The 24,767-nt window shown below is 41.9% G+C and overlaps 1 protein-coding gene across 10 annotated transcripts in view; it reads left to right on the top strand.

Moving 5' to 3' along the window:
- The window catches only part of rapgef1b (Rap guanine nucleotide exchange factor (GEF) 1b), a 46,363-nt gene that overhangs the window by 1,036 nt on the left and 20,560 nt on the right, over window positions 1-24,767 (top strand). For all 10 annotated transcript variants that reach the window (XM_028601705.1, XM_028601702.1, XM_028601701.1 and 7 more), the window contains exons 2-3: window positions 23,063-23,211; window positions 24,218-24,396. In XM_028601705.1, the coding sequence (XP_028457506.1) occupies window positions 23,063-23,211; window positions 24,218-24,396 (328 nt within the window). The remainder of the gene's footprint in view (window positions 1-23,062; window positions 23,212-24,217; window positions 24,397-24,767) is intronic.

Raw genomic sequence — 24,767 nt, 5'->3', positions numbered from 1 at the left:
TTAAAGATAATTACATTAATGAGGATATGGTGTTTGGAATTCTTCATCTGCTTCTTAGTTGGACGTTAGCTGACATTTAAGATGAGTTTATAACGGTAGCTAGCCACAGCTAAAGCATTTTCACTAGCTGAATTAACGCTAGCTATGTTGTTGCCTACCTAGTACACTGGAGTTAAAATGTGTTCACGCCCTAGACCGTCGTGTGTATTTGTGTTGTGATTTTAACATTGTGCACGTGGCATTTTTCGTTGCTTTACCCCTTGTTGTGTAAGTATACTAGCGCCGGTCATATTGAATGCAGCTTTTACGTTAAATACAAATAAAGCCGAGCGTGAGAGGAACAGGGTGGTCTCGGGTATGCCTTTGGAAGGAAACTTTATACCCGCCAGCTACACTTGCATCCCACTCCACCAGCTGTCTCCCTGCTTCGCTCCACATACAGCCCTGCCCGGTGATGCCTGCAGTAAATGGACACACACACTAGCACAGACACAAACACACTCCCAGTAACAGGCGGGGAGGGAGTGTCATCCACCACTAGCTCAGTCATTCTTCATAGGCGTAAAAGTTTCCGATTCCTTTCGTGTCTTGCAGACAGATGACTACATATGGTCACAGCTTTTAAAAAAAAAAAAAAAAAAAAAAAAAAGCTCACAGGCAGTGTACGTTTTGTAGATTATGGTACAATGATAAGTTAAAAGGATAATAGTCACTATGATGCCCAATCCATCACTTGTCTCACATGGACCTGCTTCCCCCAGGCTTTCTAGTTATGTTTACCAGGTCAGGTCACTTGTTGAACTGCAGTCTCTGCTCTCTTCCACATGCAGCCAACGATCCCAAATATGTACCCAGAGGACACACTGTGCTGGATGCCAGTGAAATGGAAAGAGGGGGCAAGGCTGGCGACTACACTGAAAAACTGTGCACCAGGCATAGCTTCAGTGTCGGCTTGTTAAGCCTTTTCCTCAGAGAGAGGGAGAATGTGTGTAAAGATGGGTTGGAGTAGATGGTGTTAAAAGGAGACTGTTGTCTATGTGGGCTTAGGCTGTGGAGACTCTACAGATAGGGGACCAGTTTTAGACCTCGACGGAAGGAGATTAATTAACTGGTGCCTCGAGGAGAAAATTAAAAGGGAAAAGATTTGGATAAAGTGAAATAAAATTCACGCCTGTAAGTAGGGATTCCTGCACATGGATCTAGTCATGGGTTAAGGTTTGAATAGTGATATGATGCAAATGCAAATGGTTACCCTAGGACACAGAACAAGTAGGACTATCAATGCACACATGGACACCAAGCTCCAGCTGGAGACTTATGGCCAGCATTTCTTCCAGAGTCATTAGCTGCATCAACATACTCCCTTATCACCATGGATACTGTGACCTGCTGTCACTTACTTATCCTCTCGTGGGTGGTAAACGCCGTTACCTGTTTAGAGCCTCTTCTTCCACTTGTTTGTAGCTTAGATAGGATGTTATCCCTGAGAGAATCAAATGGGTGTCTGTTTCAACACTGGCTGAACCCCATTCTCTGTATATGAACCCACATGACTTCATCACTCAGGCAGCCCAAACTGTAATCCATAAACAGATTCAGAGTCTGGGGTGGTGCAAAAGAGCAACAGCAGCAGTCAGCTAAACTAATCTCCAATGCTGTCCTTAGAGAAAATGAACTGGGTGGAGATGTGCATGTTTATTTTGTAAGTTTTCAATATAGGTACTCAAACCTGCCTTTACACATGTACATAAGGTTTGTTAAATAACTAGCCACATGCAAAACCAGCGGATGATAACTGATATATAAAATGGTTTGGGTGTGTTCTATATTGTATATGAAATAAAAATACTTTATGCTAATTATCTCGGATGTGCTATATATTGGTGTATATATACTTTGTTTAGCTATGCAGCTGTGCTGTATGTGGCTCTCCCACTGAGCATTACCCAAGTTCAGACTCCACTGTGTTCACAGGCTTTGTACTTACTGAAATGTTGTGCTTACTGAAATTAGTGAAATTGCTTATTGTTTAGTATGTGTATTTGTCGGATGTGATGCTTTTGATGACCTAATTGGACACCGTGGAGTGATTCAAGTGCAGACTATAGTTTGCAGTGATACATTTAATGTAACACCCTTGAAACAAGCTGTGACGTTGTAGAATAAACCCTGCATCCACTTTTCAGGAAAACATTGCTGTAGAAAAACAGATGTGACTTTTCTTGCTGAGACAAGTGTGTGTGTGTGTGTGTGTGTGTGTGTGTGTGTGTTTTGTGTCTGGTCCTGTGAATAAACTCTTCATTCACATGAATAATTCTAAAATAGAATGGCTTGTCTACAACCTATAACGATTATAGTTGCTCCTTGTTGCCAGAATATGTGCAGTGTGTACGGACTATGAAACTAGTTTTATTCTAAAGATAAGCTTTAAAGATCAAATGTCTAATGCCCTTTCCCATACTGTGTTGAAAAAGCACTGTGGTGTGGCCCGAGTAAATCCTTATAAATCCATGTGTTTGTGCTTGTGCGTGGATGTTGTGCACACATTTCCCATTCAGTAGGTTGCTTGTATTGCTGTTTGAGCTCTTTGAGTGTTGTTTCTGTATCTCTGTCTGACAAACTTTACAGCAAGAAACACCCTTATGAACACACAACTTAATGACTAAGAGAAACAAGCCTTAATTGAGACTCAATATTTGTATTATCGTCATTTTTGCAGTTCCAAAACTTGTATGTCCCTATTCTCACCACAGAGACTGGGATTGTGACACAACAGTTTTGGCGTGTCAGTATTGGTAACAAAGTTGTGGGAGTAGCGTAGGGCTGGGCGATATATCGATATAAAAAATATATCGATATATTTTTAAATGAGATATGGAATTAGACCATATCGCATATATCGATATAGTTCAAATGTGATCCTTGCTCCCATAGATATATACACAGATGTCGCCTTGAAGTTCTAAACATACGTCAAAACCGCCGCCATCTTGGAACAGGGGTCCGAAGCATTCAGATCAACGCTAAAGATGCCGGACTTTTGTACTGCTTAATTTTATGATTATGTATGCCGCCTTCGACCAGCAATCTGAGCTCCGGCGGCAGCGGGAGGCGGAGAGCTCCGTGGCCGGCCGCAGCGTCTCTTCCCCCGGGAAAAACACAGCTTTGCCTCGCTGCTGCGCCGGTCCCCGCTGATCCAAATCGGACCAGCCAAAGACAGAGTGGTGATCGGTAGGATCTTACACGTAGTCCAGGACGACCTGTATGTCGATATCGGCGGAAAGTTCCACTAAGTTTGCCGGCGGCAGGCGGACGGAGAGAAGCTACAGCGGGGCAGCAGAGACCGTCTGCGGCTGCAGGATCTGGAGCTCAGTGCCCGTTAAAATTACATGTAACGCATAAATACATACAGAAATAAATAGTGGAGGAATGAGCCTGGACATTTCAGTCTGTTTTAAACTTCACCTTGAAGCAGAAACTCTTAGTTCAGAAGGGTGAAGTTTCCGTTTGAACTCAGATCTGTGAACCGATCATAATAAATATTCTTTGTATTAACACATTAATTAGTTTCTTTGTTTTGTAGTCGATAGTTCATCTTTTAGTTTACTTAAGTGGAAGCAGTATCAAGTGGAAGAATGGGACTATAAACCTAGGCTTACAGGCATGAGGCATTACATTTTGAACAAAGTAGATTATATTAATATCAAAAGCTTAATTGACCTTTGGAACGAATCACAAATATGGAGCTTTGATTTCAAAAAAGGTACTCCTGTTATACAGTATTTAGGTTTACATTTTATTGTTATTTGAACAGCTGAGCATTTAATCATGAACCAGGTGAAGAAACCGGTTTATTATTTATTTGATTTTGCAACTGTTTCTATGAAACTACATGTGACATGTCATATTTGATTTTGGCTTTGACTGAACATTTGCTCTCACTTTGCGGAAAAAATATCGGGATATATATCGTATATCGATATTCAGCCAAAATATATCGGGATATGACTTTTGGTCCATATCGCCCAGCCCTAGAGTAGCGGTGCAATATTTTATTATTAGCCTGTTGACTCTTATCTTACAGGACAGTCAATGGTAGTAGCCAGTCAGACGCCCCCCCCCCCTCCAAGCTTTCCTTGCATAGCGTGGAAGTGTGTATTTGCCTTTTGAAAGGCTTCAGCTGTAATGTGAGTTTACTCTCAACCATTCCTAAAGTTAACACTGAAGTGTAAGTCATTTTGATGGCTTTGTGTTTGCTAAGTGGTTACTGCATCACTTGAGATGGAAATATCTTCTTCTAATGTACAGAAATAGCAAGCTCTGCATGCCTTAGTCACCAGAAATCTGAGCAAAAGCTAAAGGAGTCACGATTACAAAAGGGTTGCCTGGGTGATTACGGCCTGATCTCATGAAGTGGCGTATGAATGACACGCCAATTCGTATGCCATTATTGGCGTTTTATCAAGACGCATACTACCTTTTTAAGTGTGTTTATCAACGCCGTTTGGCTTCCATTGACTTACATTACCTTGCGATTGCGTGTGAATCGACGCCGTAGCGAGTAGTATGAAAGGGCGAAAATTTGGGTAGGGACGTTGGTCGGGGTGGAGGATGGGTCAAACGCAGGACTTTCACCCAGGAGACCAGGGATTGTGTCCCACGTGTTTCCTTTCCACGTTTGTTCTTTTCTTAAATCCAACCGGTTCTTCTTTTCCTAAACCCAACTTGCGTGTCACGTTCCCTAAACCCAACCGCAGCCTCGCGATAACACGCCACGTGGCTTTAGAAAGTTGCGTGTAGATTTACGCTGCGACGTTGCAGACTGCCGTCCGCTGTGTACAGCATAGACATACGCGCGGCTAGCTCAAAATGCATACAGATAACACGCCAGTTGGCTTTAGGAAAGTGACGTACATGTTTACGCGAAGTCATGATGTCATGTTGGTGATTAGGTTTACGCACATTGCCGATGAGTGATCCCACTGCTGCACAGGGCAAGCTTTGGGTCTTGGTTTGACATGCTGCAATTTTGAGGTTTGATGGCAGAAAGCACTTCACCCTCCCTCTCCCACAGAATGAGAGGCTTGCTGTTCCCATATAGGTTTAGCTGTGTTGTAATTAGTTTTTTTGTGTGTGTGCTTTGTATAGGAAAGCAAAAAGAGGGAGGGAATACAGCTTAGGGAGAGAAAAAAAAGAGGGTGGAGGAAGGTAGAGCATTGATGGGAATCGAGTCTCTGCACAGAGAGAGAATCGGGGAGAGAAATGGATGGATTACATGTTGTGGTAATGACTGGATCGAGGATATCAATAAGCAGTGGAAGGCTATGTCTGTGAAGGCAATCAGGTCTTGTAACATAAATATTTTCAAGGCTGTTCTCCCTTCAACAGCTTCTAAGGAGCTAAAGACGGCAGTTCTCTGAGATCTCATATGTAATTCAATTCGGCTTCCATTTACAGGTCGTATTCATCTCTCTACTTTTGTGCTCTTGAGACTTCTTTCTTAGAGGGGTTCGTCTTATAAGATGATGCTTCACTTGATTTCTCTGCTGTGTGTTGGCCTACATGCCAGCCAGCAGGTCATTTATTCACGCAGGTGGCATGCTCAGTTCCTTACAACTCTTCAGTACATCCCCACTTCAGATTACTGTGGGTTGGACCCTCTCCAGAACCACTGATGACCGCTTAGACAGCCTCCCTTAGATGTTCTGTCCAGGATTATGTGATTCTAGACATATTTTTACAAGAAGAATTATTAAAAAAACAAAACAATGAACGTTGGAAAAGCACAACTCCTTTTCAATTCCTTTTGCCTTCTCTCCATGCTATTTGTGGATCTCTGAAGTGCTGCGTAGTGTGTCTTGAGTCAAGAGAGAATGATCATGCGGGCTAGTCAGTTTGTGACTAACGCTCAGCACTGCTACTGAGCAATAGCTGTGGAAAAAAATGTCAGCCTGACCAGCAAGTGATCAGTATACAAAAAGTATAACCATCAGCATCACTCCCGGACCAGTAGCTGTGTGTGGACTCAGGCCTCTTGGATGGGCAATATAAGCTGGAGGAGCCAGACCTCCTCGGAGGACACAGACTCCTCTCTACAGGGGGATCTAGATGAGGACACAGGTAAAGACACACACATATATATATATACAGCTCTTCTCCTGAGGCATGCATGGTGGACTGTAAGATCAATGCCGCACTTGCTGTTCTCTCATTAATGCTGACATTAGTCCATTGCTCTTATTGATCTTTCCCAAAATGGGATTTCATTTTGAGTATTTAAATGATAATAACAATGAAGAAACTGGATAAAGCTTTTTAATATTCTGTGTTTTTCCACAATTCAAACAGCACAGCTCCAAAAAAAAAATAGTCAGAAGACTAGGCATTATTTGAAATGTAAATGAACACGCCAGAACACAGACTCTATTCGCTGCTAAAATGTATTCTCAAGCACAGGGTTATAGGAGTAGCTGGTTACAGAGGTTTCATCGTGTGCACACCATGCATTTATTCAACAGTTTTTTTTTGTGTGAAATAAATGCATACTTTCATTGTTTTTTTGGGGGGATGTGTTACTTCTTTGTCTACGCTGCTTTAGACAGTTTTGGAGCTTTAATGTAAAATAGGCTGGCTGGCAGAATGAAATGCAGGGGACATTCCTCGCTGTGCTTTTTGTGTCGTGTGGCTTTATGGAAGGTGCTCATTTGCTCCACTGAAGTCTTGGGTGGACCCAGCCCGAGGAGGCTGCTCTGCAGGCCATCCATCACAGGCTGCCTCTCTACCTTATCAGCTCCAAAGATGGTAGACAGAAGCCATAGGTTTAAAAACAAAATTGGTATTGGTTACACTGTGGGGCTCTAACCTGCATCTTACGTCCAATCTGCCTGCCTTGCTTCACCATGGAAGCTGATCCTGATTGTTCACCCACATGTAGAGGTTAACAATGTTTGATTTGTTAATGTTTGTAGTGAGTTTGTGCTGCTGCTGTTAAGCTGCATGAACATATCCACCCTGGTGAGCCAGTAGCACATAGAGGCTCCATAATTAAGGTAGTTGAGTCCATCATTGTGTAATTACACAGTGCAGAGTGCCATAATATCTTGTTTTGAAAACACACAGTCTGTGGTACACTCAGCCTAATAAATCTGTGCATTTCAGCCCGGCGGGGCAGTAAGAGTCGGTGTTTGTATGGGTGCGTGTATCTTGTCCGTCTATATGCAGCAAAGGGCCGCAGGTCGGAATTGAACCTGAGGCCGCTGCGTCGAGGAGTAAGCCCCTGCACATGGGGCGCACGCTCTACCAGGTGAGCCACCCAGGCACCCACTTGTCTATCTACCATTACCTGCCCAGTCACTGTAGCTGTGATGGCCCTCTTTGGGGACAGGCAGACGGATGTGTTTCAAACTAGCAGACTGCACAGTGCTACAGGTGAGGAGGTCTCACTCCAGCCGCAGCTGAGTTGGCCATGCTGCAGGGATGCTACTGATGTTTGGAACTACTCAGTAAGGATCAACAAGAGCATGACTCCACTTTCCAATCTCGTATGAGCATAATCAGCTGATACCCATCTCATTGCAGATTCACAACACTTTTAAATTGCAGAATATCTTAGGATGCAGCTGTGTTAACTAATTACATTATCTTTTAATCTTAATACATACTGCTTAGACATCCAGATTGGAGAATGGCTTTACCAAACCCAAAGTCTTCACAGCCTGTGTTTATTGTGATACATTATAAAGTTTAATAAATGCTAGGGCCAACTACTGTAACTCTAATTCTAAGTCCTAGACATTGGTCTTGTTTGTCCTGTAAGTTAATAGCTTCAATTGAATGCACCATATGGTATAGGTTTAAAGTAATGATTGATTAACCACTAAAGCTAAAACCAGCAGGACTGAGAACCACTACTGAAACTTGTAATAAGTCCTATGATGTTTTCTTTCAGTTCTTGTTTTGCAGTGAGATTTTCAAGCGTGTTTCAGCTTGCTGAGATTTGTTTTCCTAACATTTCATGAGCGCTAAAAGTTATGGATACACATATTTCCATTTTAAACCAGAGCCAGTGACTGGAATGTGTTTGGCATGTCCTGCCGTTACACTCAAACTGTACCTGTGATAGGATGTCTATTTGAATGAGGAAACTTAGTAAGTATATTATATGGGTATTTAATGCACTGGCTGACTACCATGCAATCATCAGATACAGTAATGCCGACCTCTTCAAGAATGAAGAAAAGAAATGCCTGTCTGCATGCCATTTTCTAAGTAGCCAAAGTTAAGTGAGCAGCAGAGTGAGAGAGATACAGAAATAGTGAGTGGCCTTGGCAACTGAGTGCGACAATCTCAGTGGTTGATGGAAAATGGGGAGATCCAGCAAAAAAGGGTTTTATGTCAAGTTGTGCCCGTGTGTGTGCTGGTGTGTGAGTGTGTCTAATCATTCAGACCCCAGGGTGGCATGGCTGGGTCAGGGCGCTGGCTTACACTCAAGGGGATGTCCCACAGTTGCTGGCAGTTTCCGATGCCAGTCTAAATCAGGAATGGAGAGAGAGAAGTTGACATTGCTTGCAAACAAGTCACTATTGTTGTCAAGGCAAGTGTGTGTGTGTGTGTGTGTGTGTGTGTGTGTGTGTGGGTGTGTGTGTGTGGGGGTGTGTGTGGGTGTGGGCGTGTGTGTGTGTGGGTGTGTGTGTGGGCGTGTGCATGTGAGCGCGCGCTCTTGTCTGGGTACACGAATAATTCTGAGTCATTGGTTTGGTATATTTTTTATCATACCCAAACAGTATGTGACATACTTCATGCGCACACATACACCCAGTGTTCATTCTGTCAGTGGCTATTAGTTTGGATTTTCTGTTTGAGTGTGTCTCCTTTCATTGACCCACTTCCTCTTGGATGTTCCTTCTCATGCAACCTGAATGAGAGAATATGTTTCTAGAATAGCATTAATACATGCATGATATGCAACACTTTGGATTTATAAGCTGCTACGGGAAACTGTAATATACTTTGCCAGAGTGAATTAAGTTTGCTTCTGCTATCAGTGGACTTTGGTCTGAGGAAGTCGAACAGAAAACCTATCCTCTTAAGGCTTCATTCAAACATTTTGACTTTTTGCTCTTCATAGTACATCTTCTACTCCAGTTGAAATTGATGAATATTTTTATTATTATGGTTGTGAGGCAACACATGGGACATCTTAGTTTGCACAAGCATAGCCATTATAACAAGCATTCCAACATATTTTATACGTACAATCTGAAACAAATGAGGAAAAAATGCACACAAACAAGAAAAAGAACAGTAATAAAGACCCCCTTCAAGTCCCCTAAACAGCTATGCACAAAAAAATAGGCACTTTGTGAATGTGCCTTGGACTAACAAAAACTGTTTGCGTATGACCTCTTTCTAATTAAGTGAGGGAGGGATATCACGTTTCTGCAAAGTCCTCCTGTTTATCTTGCAGAGCATATCAGATTTTTTTTTTTCTCCCACATGTAGTATATTAGACAGCCACTGCTTCACTCTAGGCACCAAGCTTGTTTCCACAGTCAGACAATGATATTTTTAGGTGATATTAATCCATAACAGATAACCACTTTGTTTAAATTGATCTCCAGCAGCAGCTTATGTTGTTCACTTACAGCTGGATGAAAAGATGTGGATAGGATGTTGCAGTTACCTGGTCATCAAAATGCATTTCTTTTTAGACCTGTCTTTAATGATTCCTTGTTGTGGCATTAAAAGATGCATCACTGTTTTTAGTCATATCATGGACCATCTGACTTTCTTCAAACATACAAGTGCGGCAACTTGAATACACCAAATGATTGATGTTATAGTACCATATTCATTTTTGAATTTGCATTAAGTTTAAACGTCAATGCTCACACGTGTTGGAGTCTTTTACGTAGACTTTCTACAGCTATAATAATAATAATCAATTGTTATAAGGTCCATTTCTGTTGTCCAGTATGTCAGCTGCAGTGTGTTAGAGGAAGAACAGAGAACAAAACGGTAAATGATCTATACATTGCTGTAAGACGATATGCCGCTTGCAGACGCTACTTTTTTTCATTACATTTTTTTCCACAGTAAGACTACTTCATAATGTGTGTAACCTTTTTAGACATCATTGTTACATCAACAACAGCGCTCTTGCAATCTTCTTTTTAAAATCTGAAGTCAAATTCCTTCCAACTTTGTCCTGCCCCAACACGCTGTTTAATGTTTAAAAAAAAAAAAAAAAAAAAAAGTCAAAATCGCAAAAGAAACATACAAACTAAGAGCTGTTTTATGTGACCTTTTTCAAAAATATATATTACACCACAATGGACTCAGCTCAGAAGTGATGGATCAATGTTTTGCATGACTACTATAAATAGAGATATTAAAGTGGCCATATTATGCTCATTTTCAGGTTCATAATTGTATTTTGAGGTTGTAACACCATATTTTTGTTGTACTGCACATTGCTGCAGCTCTTTTCACCCTGTGTGTTCAGGTCTCAGTTTTAGCTACAGCATCTCACTTCTATCCCATCTTTGTTGGGAGGCGCACATGCGCAGTAGCTCGGTAAGGATCACATCATTTAGCCGTTTGTTTCTACAACTTCAGTAGTACAAGGCAGGATTAGCGGGGAGACTTCTTCTAAACGAGGGCACACTTCCAACTTTGCGTGGAATGGCTGCAGAACAGGGATATGGAAGTACTTCTTTTGTAGATTATGGTGCACTAGTGTGTGTTATAACAGTGTTTTGCCATTCAGAACGAGTTAGCATGCTAGCGCTAGCATGCTACGGTTAGCCACCTCGTTTTGGCTAGTGACATAAAAAGCCGGGCCGATTTTTGAACAGCTCACCCGGAGACTGAAGGCAGGACACATTAAGAAACCTGTATCTCACTCAAAACAGCATAGATGTTTGTATGCGTGTGGAAGCACCAGAGACACAAAATAACACCCCAAATCCCAGAACAATTTTTTTTCTTTCATAATATGGGCACTTCAATGCAGAGTTTTTAATGAAACTGGAAACTGAAAAGCAATTGGGAATATTCATATGAACTGCCAAGACGTACTGTATGTAATTCCTACAACAGCAGAGAGTGAAACGCGCTCATTGTTCCGTTTTGTATGCATGATGATTAAAATAATTTGAAAACGAAACAAAGTTATTTCAGTATTTGTTGGATTATTCATCACTGACATAGTTTAAACAACCACTGCTTAATTATAAGTGGCTGTGCGAGGGCGAGTCTTGTTCTTTGCGGCGGACACATCTGTCATCCAAGCCTATTTTTAAGGAGGCTGTGAAACAATCCCAATGCAAAGAGTTTGGTTTCGCACAATGCATTTGAACTGCAAGAAGAGTGTGCCATTATTTGGCATCTGTCCATCAGTCTTGTCCAATGCAGTGTGTGCGCACAAAGTGTCAAGAGGATGACAAGTAGCCCGCTGTACAGACAAGATCAGCTTTGTACAGCGCTCCAGCATGGGGAGAGTGGTACCACTCCTCGCTGCTCGAGGACATTTACTCACTAGAGCGCTGTTGCTTATGCTTCTCTGTCTTGTACTATGGCAGTGAAGTGATTGCTTCTCTTGTGGCTGTTTGTCTGTGTGTAGGATCAGTCTCCTATCTCAAGTGCTTTATAGTTTGCTGTTTGCGTCGCGCTCTCTTGCCAAAACAGCTGCCGTTCACTGAGAATGTTCACTGAGAATTCATCTCAGTAGATCACAGGGGTTTTAGCTGTCGCAGTGTCTCTGTTCTGCTGCTGCTTGATGTTACAGATACTGACAAGCTGGGTATTTATAGCACATTGTGCTTCTTTAGTCTATTGGTTTTCACCCAAGGTGAACCTGCTGCCTGTCTGTCTCTGCCGAAACACTCTGTTCAGAAAGCGAGCTTTAAATGGAATTCTACAAAATGCAGTAAACCACTCAAGCCAGAAGGTGACTGGAAGGATCAGACTGCTTTGAGCGTGCTTGTGTCGGGCGGTTGTGTGGCGCAGTGGGCTTCTTTGTCTTGTGTATGTTTCAGTGTACTGTGTTATTAGGTGTTGCCTGTTTTAGGTAAGGTAAGTTGTTATAAAGGGGCGCTGAGCTGTAAGAGCAGAGGTTCTGAGGCCAGGCTGCTCTAGACTGAAGTTTGTTAGAAAAGAGGGAGCGGCTCTCAATGAGGGAGACAAGGGACAGGAAATCGTGCCAGTGGCCCCGGCGTCAGGGGGGAAGGAACAGGAGGGGTGCCCAGGATGGCGTGTACGTGTGTTGCCGTGTGATTTCCCGCTATCAACACTCTACCTCACATATGCTTGCCCTGTCCTCCAATATAAATCACGTGTATGTAAATATATGTCACTGTCTGGAGCCTCATTCGTTCCATAGTACATGAGTGCAATCATGAGCTATCACCATCTTGGATTCCCAAACTATTATTTTCATTATTGATTTGTCTTCTAAATATTTTATCAATTCATTTATGAATTATTTGGTCTTCAAAATGTGTGGTAATAGTGAAAAATGCCCATATGATGTAAACAAATTACATGTTTTGTCCAACAAACATTCCAAAACCTAAACATATGCAATTCACTATCACATAACCCAAAGAAAAGCAACAAATCATCACTATGGAGCAGCTGGAACTAGAGAACGTGGGCATTTTTGTTAAAAACGTGATTAAAATGTATTAATTAACTAATTGTTTCAGCTCTAATAACAGTCATTATGTGATGTGTCTCAGTATAGCATTACCCATAGTAAGACACCTAAACATATATTCAGAATAAAACATTATTTTTAACTACCACAACTCTGCATTGGGCTATACAGTATGTTTGTGCTGATCTGCGCTGGTCTTCACACAGTTTGCTTTATTATCATCATCCCAATGACGAGGAAACAAATTTTTTAAACCAATTTAAATCCAAATACAGTAAATATAAGCCCATTTGAATCATGTAGAAAATGTGAGCATTATTTGCAGATATCGAGTGATTTCTTCCGTTCCTGCAGCGATCCACGGGGACTCTCAAGTTCATTGTGTTTTTGTTTTTTTTATTAATCTTCCTCAAGGCCACTGTCATGCAAGGTCACCATTCTAGACCTTTTGTATTTTTACTTTGTTTACTCGACCCTTTTGTCACTGTGTCAGTGTGTGCAGCTTTCTTGTTTTTTCATTTTACAATCGGGGCATCAAAAGCCTTGTTCTCGTGGACTATTTTGTTGTCTGCAATGCTGTTGAAAGTCAGGCCCTGTGGCATCCCATCTCTAACCTTTCACTTTGTATTGAATAGTTTAGAGGCACTCTTTGTGCACTCTTTGTTCACTCTTTGTGTGTGTGTACGTGTGTGTTGTACTTTGGACAATTGAGTGACCTAGACCTCGGGGCTCCCTCCATAGCTTTCACTACAACCCCACTGAACTGCTGTGCCAAGGGCTCCAATTAACTAGTTCCATTAACTCGTTCAGTGCCCACTATGAGACCTCAACCCATATTGAAACCATACAGAAAAAGTTACAACTACTGCCAGAGAGAGGGTTATTTGAATAGTCGTAATAACTTAACGGTTAGTCACATCCCACAGTGTGGTGTAATGCTTGTACTGTATGTGCTCATTGTAACACTTTGAGCTGCGACATGCAGAATCTCAAATAAATTGCTGTTAATTTAGTTCCAATTACACACAGACATACTAAGATAAAAGGGAGGGCGTAAAAGAGTGGCCATCAAAAGCAGTGACGCGGAGGAATGAATGAGTAATAATAAAAGAAGCCTGGGGTATGGGGGTTAATATGGCATGTGAGCCACCAGCAGTTCCAATAGTATATTTGGTTCAACCTTTTTTTTTTTTTTTTTCCTCAAACCCACACAGTGATGTGCAAATGTGGACAAACAATGTGGTCTATACCATCATGACACACTTACTAGGAGGGAGGAAATGTGTGGGTTGACTACCAAATACCTACCAGCAAATAATACTACCAGCAAATGGTACCAGTAAGAATGAACCACCAGTCTGAGGTAGTAAGGCACAGAGAGGGCATAGAGAAATTCAGATGGTAGAAAAGATGCTGTTAACTCTGCTAAGAGAAAGATTTGGAAGAAGGCGTTTTGTTGGCTTCATAGTTAAACAGAGGAGGCATTGAGGCTAGAGACTTGTAAATGTTTATGCCACCACACAATACACAGGCCTAATAGTCCCACCCTCTTCCAAAAACACCACCAAGCTACTGGCTTACATTTGTCACAGAGCTCTGCGTTAGTAGCATATGTCTTATTGGATTGTACATGTACTGATCTGATCAAGCGTTTTTTATTTCAGAGAAAATGAAAGAAAATTTCCTCATGAAATGTCTCATCAATTATCATCAATAATTAACTGCCTGACCAGAACAGTTCATTGAGTGACTCACTTTGAATTTAATACTGTGATCATAATTCAAATGACCTGCTGAAAAGACCAATCATTCTCTTTGTGAGCTTTCAAAACAACCACAGCAGGTAACGCCAGCCTCCCTTGTATGGGTCTGCAGAAAGTCCCTGCCAGGATTTACTGTGTATTTCTGTTGCCCATGCATAAGTACCTTGCCCACCATTTCTACAGTGTGATGGAACACAGACACTTACTTCGCAAATAGCGTTCATTTATTGGCACAGCTCACCATTTGCTTATGGTTAATTAAATATACACAAGAGTTTTCCGGAATTATCTGGATTAATAAACACAAGAAGCGGTAAATGATGCCTCATATTATTGAGAACTGATTTCAGGACTTTGAGTTACAATCTGTCTTAGGGTAATACGAAATATATATGTATGTATGTATGTATGTATGTATGTATGTATGTATGTATGTATGAAGTTGCGTGCCGACACCGTCAACACTGCACTAGCTCAGAGAGGCTATCGTTACGTTAGCTGCTGGTGGTCTTGCCGTGGGATTAACTGTACTAATAAAACCGTTGAAACCCCGCGGCCACGCTGCTGTGAAAGTTCCCCGAACCGTCATTTATCAGTCTGGTTGTTACCCCTCTCACTGGCAGCTCCTCCACCCATATCTTTATAACGTAGCTAACCGCTAATCAGAGCTAGCTCGTTGCCAACCGAGCCTTCAGTTCTGCGTGCCTGTATCCATTAACTGCATGTATGGACTCGAGCCCGAACAAATTTTGTTCATTTTATTAAAATGGCTGTAAAAGTTTTAAACTTCAACTCAGAATTGTTTGAATGACCGAGATCAGCTGAAGGTACAGTGTAGCATTAGCGTGCTAAGTTGATGCTTTCTCTGCGTAGTGCAGACTGATTTGCTCTCGCGAGTCATCAAATCGAGACCAAATCGCAGCCTTTGCGATTAGGAAATCGCGTTTTAACATATCGCGATATTATCGCAAATGCAATTAATCGTTCAGCCCTATGTAGTAGTCACAAAATGATAGTAAATGATTAACATTATAGAAATAAACAGTCTAGAAAGTGTAACCATCATTTGTTTTGTTTCATTGTAAACTATTTTAGATTGCATCTAATGAGACAGTATAAGACTGAGCTGTATATAATAGACAGTGTTTCAACAAAATGCACATTCCCTGTATGGAGACATCATTCCCCCTGCTACAAATACTTCTGGAACTTATGGAACTGTTCATAGTCTGTTTTAACCTCAGTAGCATCGTGGGGAGCGTAGTGGTTTATTTTAAGCTATGTTATGACTATAAAACAATATGTTTTGTTTCCCCTCACTGTTTTTCTGCCCTGTTGCTACAGCAGTATAACCTTGGGACTTGCAAAATACTGTTGCAAAACATTGCTCGAAGCCACTGTTTTATTGCTGCACATGACAGGAGATTCAGATAATAAATAGTGCATTGTCATATTGCTCCGTGTGTGTGCGTTTCAAAGTGCCATGACAATACACGCTCCATTTCAGCGGGCCTTTAAACCGAAGCAAGAAACATAATGTGACTTGATAAATGGTGGACTTGTCCCTTAAACTCCACTGTAGATGTGATAGATATACTGTATTTGGATGTGATGTGTCTGACCTCAACCATTTATCCTGAGTAATAACACAACACCATACAAAAAACTCAAGAATGCAAGGTGCGCCACCAAGTGATTAGGCTGGATTTTTGTTATGTGTCTCTACATGCTGCTTGTTGCTTATTATGTGTAAATCCGACATATTTGCATCCCCACAGATACTTGTGATTTCACTTCACTTTTCACAGTTCACTGCTAAATCTCTGGACTGTTTTAAGCGTCCAGCTTTTATGCTGTATTCTACCTTTAATTTGTATTTTGTAACTCATGTTTTTTATTTATTTCTCATATGTATTGTGCATGTGTGTGAAGCACTTTGTAAGTGCTATATACATACTAGTGTTTGTACTTTGTAGATGCGTCCCACAGTATTGAGGGAGTATTTTTTTGTTTCATCACGCCTTTGCATGTTGAACGTGTTTCTCCCCTTTTTATGAGTTTTCCAGAGAAAGTTAGTGTACTTCTGATATTGTTATTTCCCTCTGATTGTGGTGTTATGATTCATAGGCATTCACAGAGCAGGAGTTTCCCCTGTATTGATGTTTTCCCAATCATCAGCCACTCAGTCTACTGTGTCACCTCTGTGGTTAGATCTGAGACCAAGATTGCACTCTCAGAGAAAGAGACTGCTCTTTACTGTCTTACATTCACTTTCTCAGCGTAGGCTGAGCATTGGTGGCCCAACACAATCTCACTAAGCAGTTATGGATCTGGTTTGTTGTTTTGTCATATGGATCTGGGTCATAGATTGCCTGTGCTGTGTGGCCATGGTCTGTTAGCCATGGTCGACCAGGCCGTCTGTTCCCATGCAACCCAGCACGCAGAGCACCTTCATCACCACATTGACGTTTGCTCCTGGTCATTGACCCATGGTTGGCGCGGCTGCTATACTAGCCTTAGGGACATGTAGCAGAGACAAGCAGAGATGCAAACAGAAGGCGTGCAGCATTTTCTTCCAGACAAGAATTGAAATAATGGTAAAGTTGTTGATTTTTCTTTTTTTTTTGTGTGGTCCAAACAAATCATTAAAAGGGAAGTATTTTTCAAAAATAGAAAGTAGCCTAATTGTATGTTATAATATAAATGAGCTAAGAGCAAGCCTTTTTCTGTTGCTTCAGTGAAGTATTTATTTCAGACCCTCCTTTCAGTTAGAAATGACTAATAGTTTATTGTAATCCCTGATGTAATTACACCGATGCCAAGTCAAAATGATTTGCCCATTATGTTTATTTCAGGACAGTCAGTTTGCATTGGTAACTTGATTTGCCACATGAAAACCATTTTCCGTGTCTTACTTACTCATTTGATAAGTGAAATACAATAGATGGTAAAGTGCACCGAGCACTAAGCGTCCACTGCATGTCATTTACTCACTCGTTAAGTAGACTGGATGCTCTCAGTCTTCCAGTGGCCTGTTGTTGAAACTGTAAAACCTACCACTGGACTTCTTCCTCCATTACTTTTTAAATCAACCATTAACCAGGGCCACGTTCCATACCAGGACTTCCTCTCTTCCCTGCCATCCTTGGGCAGTAGCTTAAACTGCAACACACACACACACACACACACACACACACACACACACACACACACACACACACACACACACACACACACACACACACACACACACACACACACACACACACACACACACACACACACACACACACACACAGTCTCTCTCTCTCTCAGCCTGCTGTATCCTATGGTGCTGCTTGTTGATAACTGAGGACATGAAGAGGATTCCTGTTGAAAATTGCACACAGCCAGCAGGAAGCCAACCACTACAATGGGGAGGATAAATAATTCACCAAGCACTTAACTATTTCCTGCTGAATTCTTCTCTCTTTCCTCTCCATTTTCTCGCTGCTGTTCATCTCACATGCCTCAGGCTTGCTTTCCACACTCTTGCTCCACAGCAGGTCTTGCCTGTGGAGATACGATACTTGGCACTGCACCTCCGCGGTTTTTGTTTTGCAGTGTAGCAGACAGTAATTCACTCAGTATGTTGTCGTTTTTATAGACCAATAAGTGCTCATTGCAGGCATGGCTGCTTATAAACAATGCACTGTCTATTTTCATGTATCCCAGGGCAGGTTTCTTATATTTTTTAACACAAGTTCTACTTAAGTGTGTCAAGAGTGAATGGATTCTGTGTTTTGAAAGTACAGTTGAGTATATGTAACACCAGGTATAGACAATGCTCAAAAGAGAGGTGGAATAATCAGCGTCCTTGTGTTAATCTCCATCCCATGTTGTTTGTGCACATACTCCTAGATTTCCATTTTCTCACTAGAAAGCTGGATCAGATTACAACATTTAATTAATGTTAACTGTCCTGCCCTGCTTTGTAGAGAAGATTCTTTCAGACATGAATGTCAAAATGTCTCCTGTATACACACACACACACACACTTTCAGATCCCTGTTCAACAGCTGGCACTGTGACCTTTCTGACTCTCGTTTGAATCTTCTAACGTGCTCAACCGGTCCATATACGCAGGGCTTGCACACTTTTGATTGAGCAGTCTTCACTGAGGTAGTTCAGCAGGAGGTGACAGCTGTGCGTGTGTAACCTTAAGCACAGCCTCCCCTGTATCTCTCCACCCAGTTTTCATCCTATTCCTAGAGGGGGGGGATGATGAGCGAGGGGCTGACCAGCTGTCCTGGAGAGATCACACCTGTACTGAACAGGAACCAGATCAATCTGCCAGCCTGTCAGTTCTTCACTTAGATCTGGACAAGATCATATGTCACCGGTCATCAGGTGTGTTGTAGGGGTCGCGACCAGCAACTGGGATCCTGGGATTTCCCACTGAAATATTTTACTGTGCATCCCCTCTCCAGCCGTTTGGTCTGGCAGAATTGCTTTTAATGTAAATGTGAAGCTAAATGTGTTGGTCATTGTATTGTTTAGGTATACCCCCAAATAATTAGTTTGAAGCAAGGTAAAAAGGTAACTGAATATGGATATGTGTCAGTTGTCCATTATACTATAAGCGATCTGGCACCATTTATATCAACCTTCTCATGCTCACAGAGACCGTCCTATAAATGGAAAAGTACACACACTGTAAATACTGATAACATTCAGTTCACTAGAAGGTAGTGTTAAACCTTTAAGGATGTCTCTGTCAGACAGACTCTCAGGTGTGTAAAAGCTTTATTTGTTCATTACAGCTTTGTGAAAACATGACCAAATTTGCATTACACAAACATGTTTTTTTAGTTAGGGTTTGGGCTTTTTTCATTAACGTTGGCAGCCATGCCTGATAATACGATTTCCTTGTTCATGTATACAAAGTAATATCATTTAGTTTATTTTTATTTTTTTTAAATATACATGCTGATTTAGAATTATGGGTGTGTCTGTGTTGTGGCCGATAAATAAAGTTCCGGCAAAACAGAATTAAATGTGGAGGTCTATGAGGGCCCACAGTTAACTCGGCAAATTAGAAAATATGTGAAGCACTCACCAATAAATATACTCCCCTGTTGTGTGTGTGTGTGTGTTTGTGTGTTTGTATTTGTATTTGTATTTACGTATTGTGTTATGGAGCGTTGAGACACTCCAGCAGCTGCAGGGCTCCTGGGGACTCTACTTCACCACAGAGTTGTGTGAGAACCCTCCCAGGCTTTGTTTAAGAGTCGTTCAGACTGGAGTGTTTGTTTTAAATATCCCCAAGGCCTTTCAAAGCAGCATCGTATTTAAGCAATTTAAATGCCTCCAAAAGATGTTTACTCGCTCAATCTCCGCAACAATCTCATTTTATTGATTCCCTGATTTTTCTTTTTCATGTATGCTTCATAGCAGCATGAAAACATTGGCACTGATTTGATAGACATTTGCCATTATAACCGATAACAAACATGAATTGTCCATCATTTGGTATATCGCTATTATACTCCTACTGTATATAGGAGCCTTAACTGCAGAACTGTAAACTCATCCCACTGTACTCTGTGAGGTTGCAGTGTAACATAGTGAGGCCCACGGGAGTTGTGTGTTCAGTTTTTCGTGGGAGTTTCTGACAGAAGAGTCAGACTTATAGAAGTGTAACCCCACTTTACTGTTTTCAGGCTGGCTCTCCTGCTGTATTGCCCTGTATTTTGGGGGAGTAGGGAAGACATTTGGGAGTCACTAACAGGAAGTAATAAGTAAAAAGTGTTATGAATGATCTGGTCCCTTCTGGGAATATTGAAATGTCAGTTTCCAACTACTAACTACTTCTCTAAAAGCAGTCTCAAGGCAGCAAAAATCCAGATATTGGATATAAAGAATACAATTGTTTATGGAAATGTTTTGCAGGTGTACTAGGGTACACAAAGTTTAGTAGGCACACAAGAAGAAAGGCATGTTGTTGCCTGAGCAGCTGAAAAACATTAAAATGTTTTCACTGTGAGGTTTCTTTCAGTATTTGATTAAGTCCATGACTAGTCATATTCAGTGTAATAGACATTACAACCAATGACATCACCACCTCATTACTCTGGACAGCAGCAAGTAGGCAGCTGGGGAGAGCGGGAGGGATGGCTGGGCCCGTCTCTGGTGGAGGAGTGGAGGGTGGAAGCTGAGAGGCGTACATGACCATAACAGAGCACTTCACTGTATTCACTGTATTCTCTCTCTCTCTTTCTCGCTGACTTTTTCTCTTTCACTCTGTTCATTTCTTTCTGTTGATGATGTCATTTCCTTGCTGAGCCAGACTTCCAGTGAACTCTAAAGGAGTGGGAGGGCTTTCTGTTAAAGGAGAACAGGAGGGAGACGATGAATAGGGAGCAGAGGAGACAGGGAACCAGCCCAGTGTGCATGATAAACAGCTGAGCTGCGGGGACTGCCATGGTGTCTGAGGGACCAGCTGGATCGATCATGGCGGTGACTCATTGTGCTGATGTCACTGCTTCTCAACTCTGGGCAGGGACTTGCAGCTGTAAACTCACACATAGTCCTTCTGGGCCTGTTCAAGATGGGATTGTGCGAGCAAAGTGTGATGTCAGCCACAGGTCCTGCATGTATGCCAGGGATATAGGGGACACATGGTCAAACAGATCGGATTTTGTTAGACTTAATTCATATGGAGGCTTCTGTGCAATCAAAAGCATACAGTGCGCTCTACACTCTGTGCTAAAGTGTAACTTTGCCAGCATAGCACCTTGGCTTGTGGAAAAACTGGCTATCACGGGTTTGTATAGCCTCAGGGTACAGAAAAAAATGCAAAAAACACATGCTGCCAACCCTGGCTATGCTATTCAAGCTCGTCTTTAGGTGCACTGTTCACACAGCATCGCCTATGGCTAAGTGGTCATTCCATTTATCTCGGAGCTCAGAAGCCTGAGCTGGGAATGACGTCGCACCAGAGTTGAATGTGTTCCATTTAAAAGTCAGATTTTTCATTGTGGGGGTAGCTCTAGCCAGGTTAGCCTTTGTTAGCAATACCAGTTGATAACAATGCATTACGCTGTTTTTGTGCATAAAAACAGCGTAACAACTAGGAGTGTGTGAATCTTCACTGGTGTCACGATTTGATTGTGATTATCCTGTCACCGATTCAAATTGATTCGATATCACGATGCATCACCACCTCATCATTATTATATATTGCAACACATGGTTTTTATCAACAAATTCAAGCAGTCAGATATATTTGCACTCCCCTTTTTATTGTATCTGCTCTTAAAAAAGATATGTAGTGTAATGTAGTGACATAACTGGGCTACTAATGAAATTTAAACATCAGAGTTATGTTGTATTTAAACAAAGCTGACGTATTTCTGTAGGACAACAAATTTGCCTGCCGTGTGTGTGCGAGTTTGGATGTTAGGAATGAGGTCAAATGCAGATCAAAGGTGACACAACGATCATGCGGTACATTAGTAGTTTATTGAATCCGCCATGTACCTTTTAGTGACTTACTAACGCCTGCAGAACAGCCAGTGTTAAAGTGTTGTCACACAACATTGAGATAAGATTTTCTTTAAACACATTGTAAAGCAACAGCCTGAGGGGTCATGCATGCCTAATCATCGCATGCATTTGCATCGGAAGGAAACTCCACTGGAAGCATTCTCATCAACATTTTTAATGAGACCCACAGTCAAACTTTGGCTTTTGCTCTCAGAGTAAGGGATGATGAGGATTAGGGGTGGGGAGGAAGGACAGTAGGTTAGATATGTGCGCGGCATGTGGATCGATGGTGCAGATGAAAGCTCTGCCCGGCTGGAAGTCCAGTTTGTGGCGTTTTCCTGCTGCTGCTCGCCATTCAGCGTTTTTACGCTGATGGCCGTGGAATGTCAGATCCCGCTGTTGTTGAGCTGAGGGGAGATTACACCAGATAAAGGTGTAATTTTGTCGCCGATAAAAGCCCACCCTTCCTGCCAGATCCCACTGCTGTTATTGGTATTTATCTTCTGATACAGTTTGGTGTTAATATAGAGGGAGAGGCCGGGAGGTGAAGGGAGACAGAGAGTGAGCAGTCAATTCTCCTGGGATTAACGGATTGGGGGACTCTTCTCTCCCTAGATACAATCAGCCCTCTCTACAGTGAACAAGTGGAGTTCTGCTAAATTACTCCACTATTATGAACCCTTTCTCAATTATGTACCATAGAGCAATTTTCATCTCAGCACTAACTAGAGTATTTTATCATAACCACACACTCCTCTGCTTTGTCCTTGTCTCTCTTTGTGTGCTCTCACATGTGTGCGCACACATCTGTGTACATAATTGACTGCCGGAAGAGGCTCTATGACCGTGCCTGTCCAGCAGATTTATTGTTGGGAACAGAAAGAGCAGATGAAATGCGCCTCTTACAAATATTATTCCTTAAAGACACCAGTCTTTTTCTCGTATCTCACTGGTGTACAGCTGGTCACTTGAGCATAATTTCCAATGAAGTGTGATAGTGATATCAACGTGTAATCTGTTTTTTTTTTTTTTTTATCTAATTTCTATCCCCCCCCCGATAATCTCTCCTCCTCGACTGACAACTCAACTTCCTCTGTTTTCCCTCTGTCCATAGACTCGCAACGGTCCCATCTGTCCTCTTTCACCATGAAACTGATGGACAAGTTCCACTCTCCCAAGATCAAGAGGACTCCGTCCTCCAAGAAGGGCAAGCAACTGCAGCCCGAGCCAGCAGCCAAGAGCACCGAGAAACCTGCGAACAAGGTAATGTGCGGGCCTGTGCCAGATGTGTGTATTGTGGGAAATCCATCTCTTTCCCACCTTTTCCGTGTGTTTGTTTGCCTATTTGTGATACGATTGTTTCCCTGTGTAATGTTTTGTGCTCCCATGCTCCATTGTGTCTGTGTGTGTGTGCGCAAGTTTCCCCACTGGTTCCCACAGCTTCCCAGTCGCTGTGGCGGCTGGTTGCACTACAGCAGGTGTCTAAACCTATAAAGACATGAATGGAACCGGGTCGCTTCCTGAATGAACTCCTCCGCTCCCTTTCAGTGTAATGAGTATATTCCCCAGCAGCCCTGCTGTGAAAGACTGGAGTAGCTGAACGAGCCTGTTGCTGTAGTACCAAGATGGCTCCAAGCCACATCACTTGATAGATGGTTCTTTGAACTGCGAGCAAACCATGGGAATAATAGAACCACAGCAGAGAGCCCAGACTGTTGGGATATTCCAAATGTGAAATAGGTTGAGTGATAAGTATTTAACTGCATACTCCGTAGGGGTGGGGTGGGGGGAAATCGATACAGCATAGTATCGCAATATTTTCCATGGCAATACTGTATCGATACACAGACGCCAAGTATCGATCTTTTATTATATATGGGTTGGTCAGTTTGTCTGCTTGACAATCCCATTTTGCAGCAATACAATTGCTTGAATTGAAGTGAGATGAACAGAGAAATGTATCTTTTAACATAAAACAGATGTTGACAAAGTTTCCTTTTGGGGACATAATTTGAATTTGGAAAAAAGGTAGTGAATTGCAATATATCGCAGAATATTGCAATATGTTTAAAATCGCAATAATATTGTATCGTGACATAAGTATCGTGATGATATTGTATCGTAAGGCTTCTGGTGATTCCCACCCCCAATACTCAATTTATGGTACTTTTTAAAATGGTCATCATGAAACCACTACAAATGTAGTTGTTTTGCATTTCTAAGGTTCTACTGTTCTGTGTAATTGCTTTTTTTTCATTTTTTTTTGTAGAAGGTTAGTCGACTGGAAGAGCACGAGAAGGAGGTGGTCAGTGCCTTGCGCTACTTCAAGACAATCGTGGACAAAATGGTCGTGGAGAAGAAGGTGCTGGAGATGCTTCCAGGTTCGGCCAGCAAGGTGCTTGAAGCCATCCTGCCTCTGGTTCAGGTAGAGGCCCGGATACAGCACAGGTGAGTCACATGTTTTTATCAGACAATAACTTAACCCTAATCCTTTTTTTTATTTATTTTTTTGACACAGTGGTGTATTTTGCACAGATGGCACTTTTATTTGGTAATAGTCTTTACAATAAACTCTTGCTTCCTGATTGCTTTTCCTTTTCCCGCTATAGATGTCGTCATTTATAATGTACCATTTCTCAATTCATTCTTATCATTCTTGACTCTTGACGTAACTCATAACATAGCTGGTATGCATGCAGGACAAGTTAGAACTAGCACGAAGTAGACTTCCGCTCGCTTAGCAGCTCGTGAAGATTGATAATATGTTGTGGCAGACAACGTCCCTCACCTCAAAGCTTCCTGGACTTGATGCCTTAAGC

Source organism: Perca flavescens, chromosome 16 (genome assembly GCF_004354835.1).
Source record: "Perca flavescens isolate YP-PL-M2 chromosome 16, PFLA_1.0, whole genome shotgun sequence".
Classification (NCBI taxonomy): Eukaryota; Metazoa; Chordata; class Actinopteri; order Perciformes; family Percidae; genus Perca; species Perca flavescens.
This window is presented reverse-complemented; position numbering and strand designations above follow the sequence as displayed.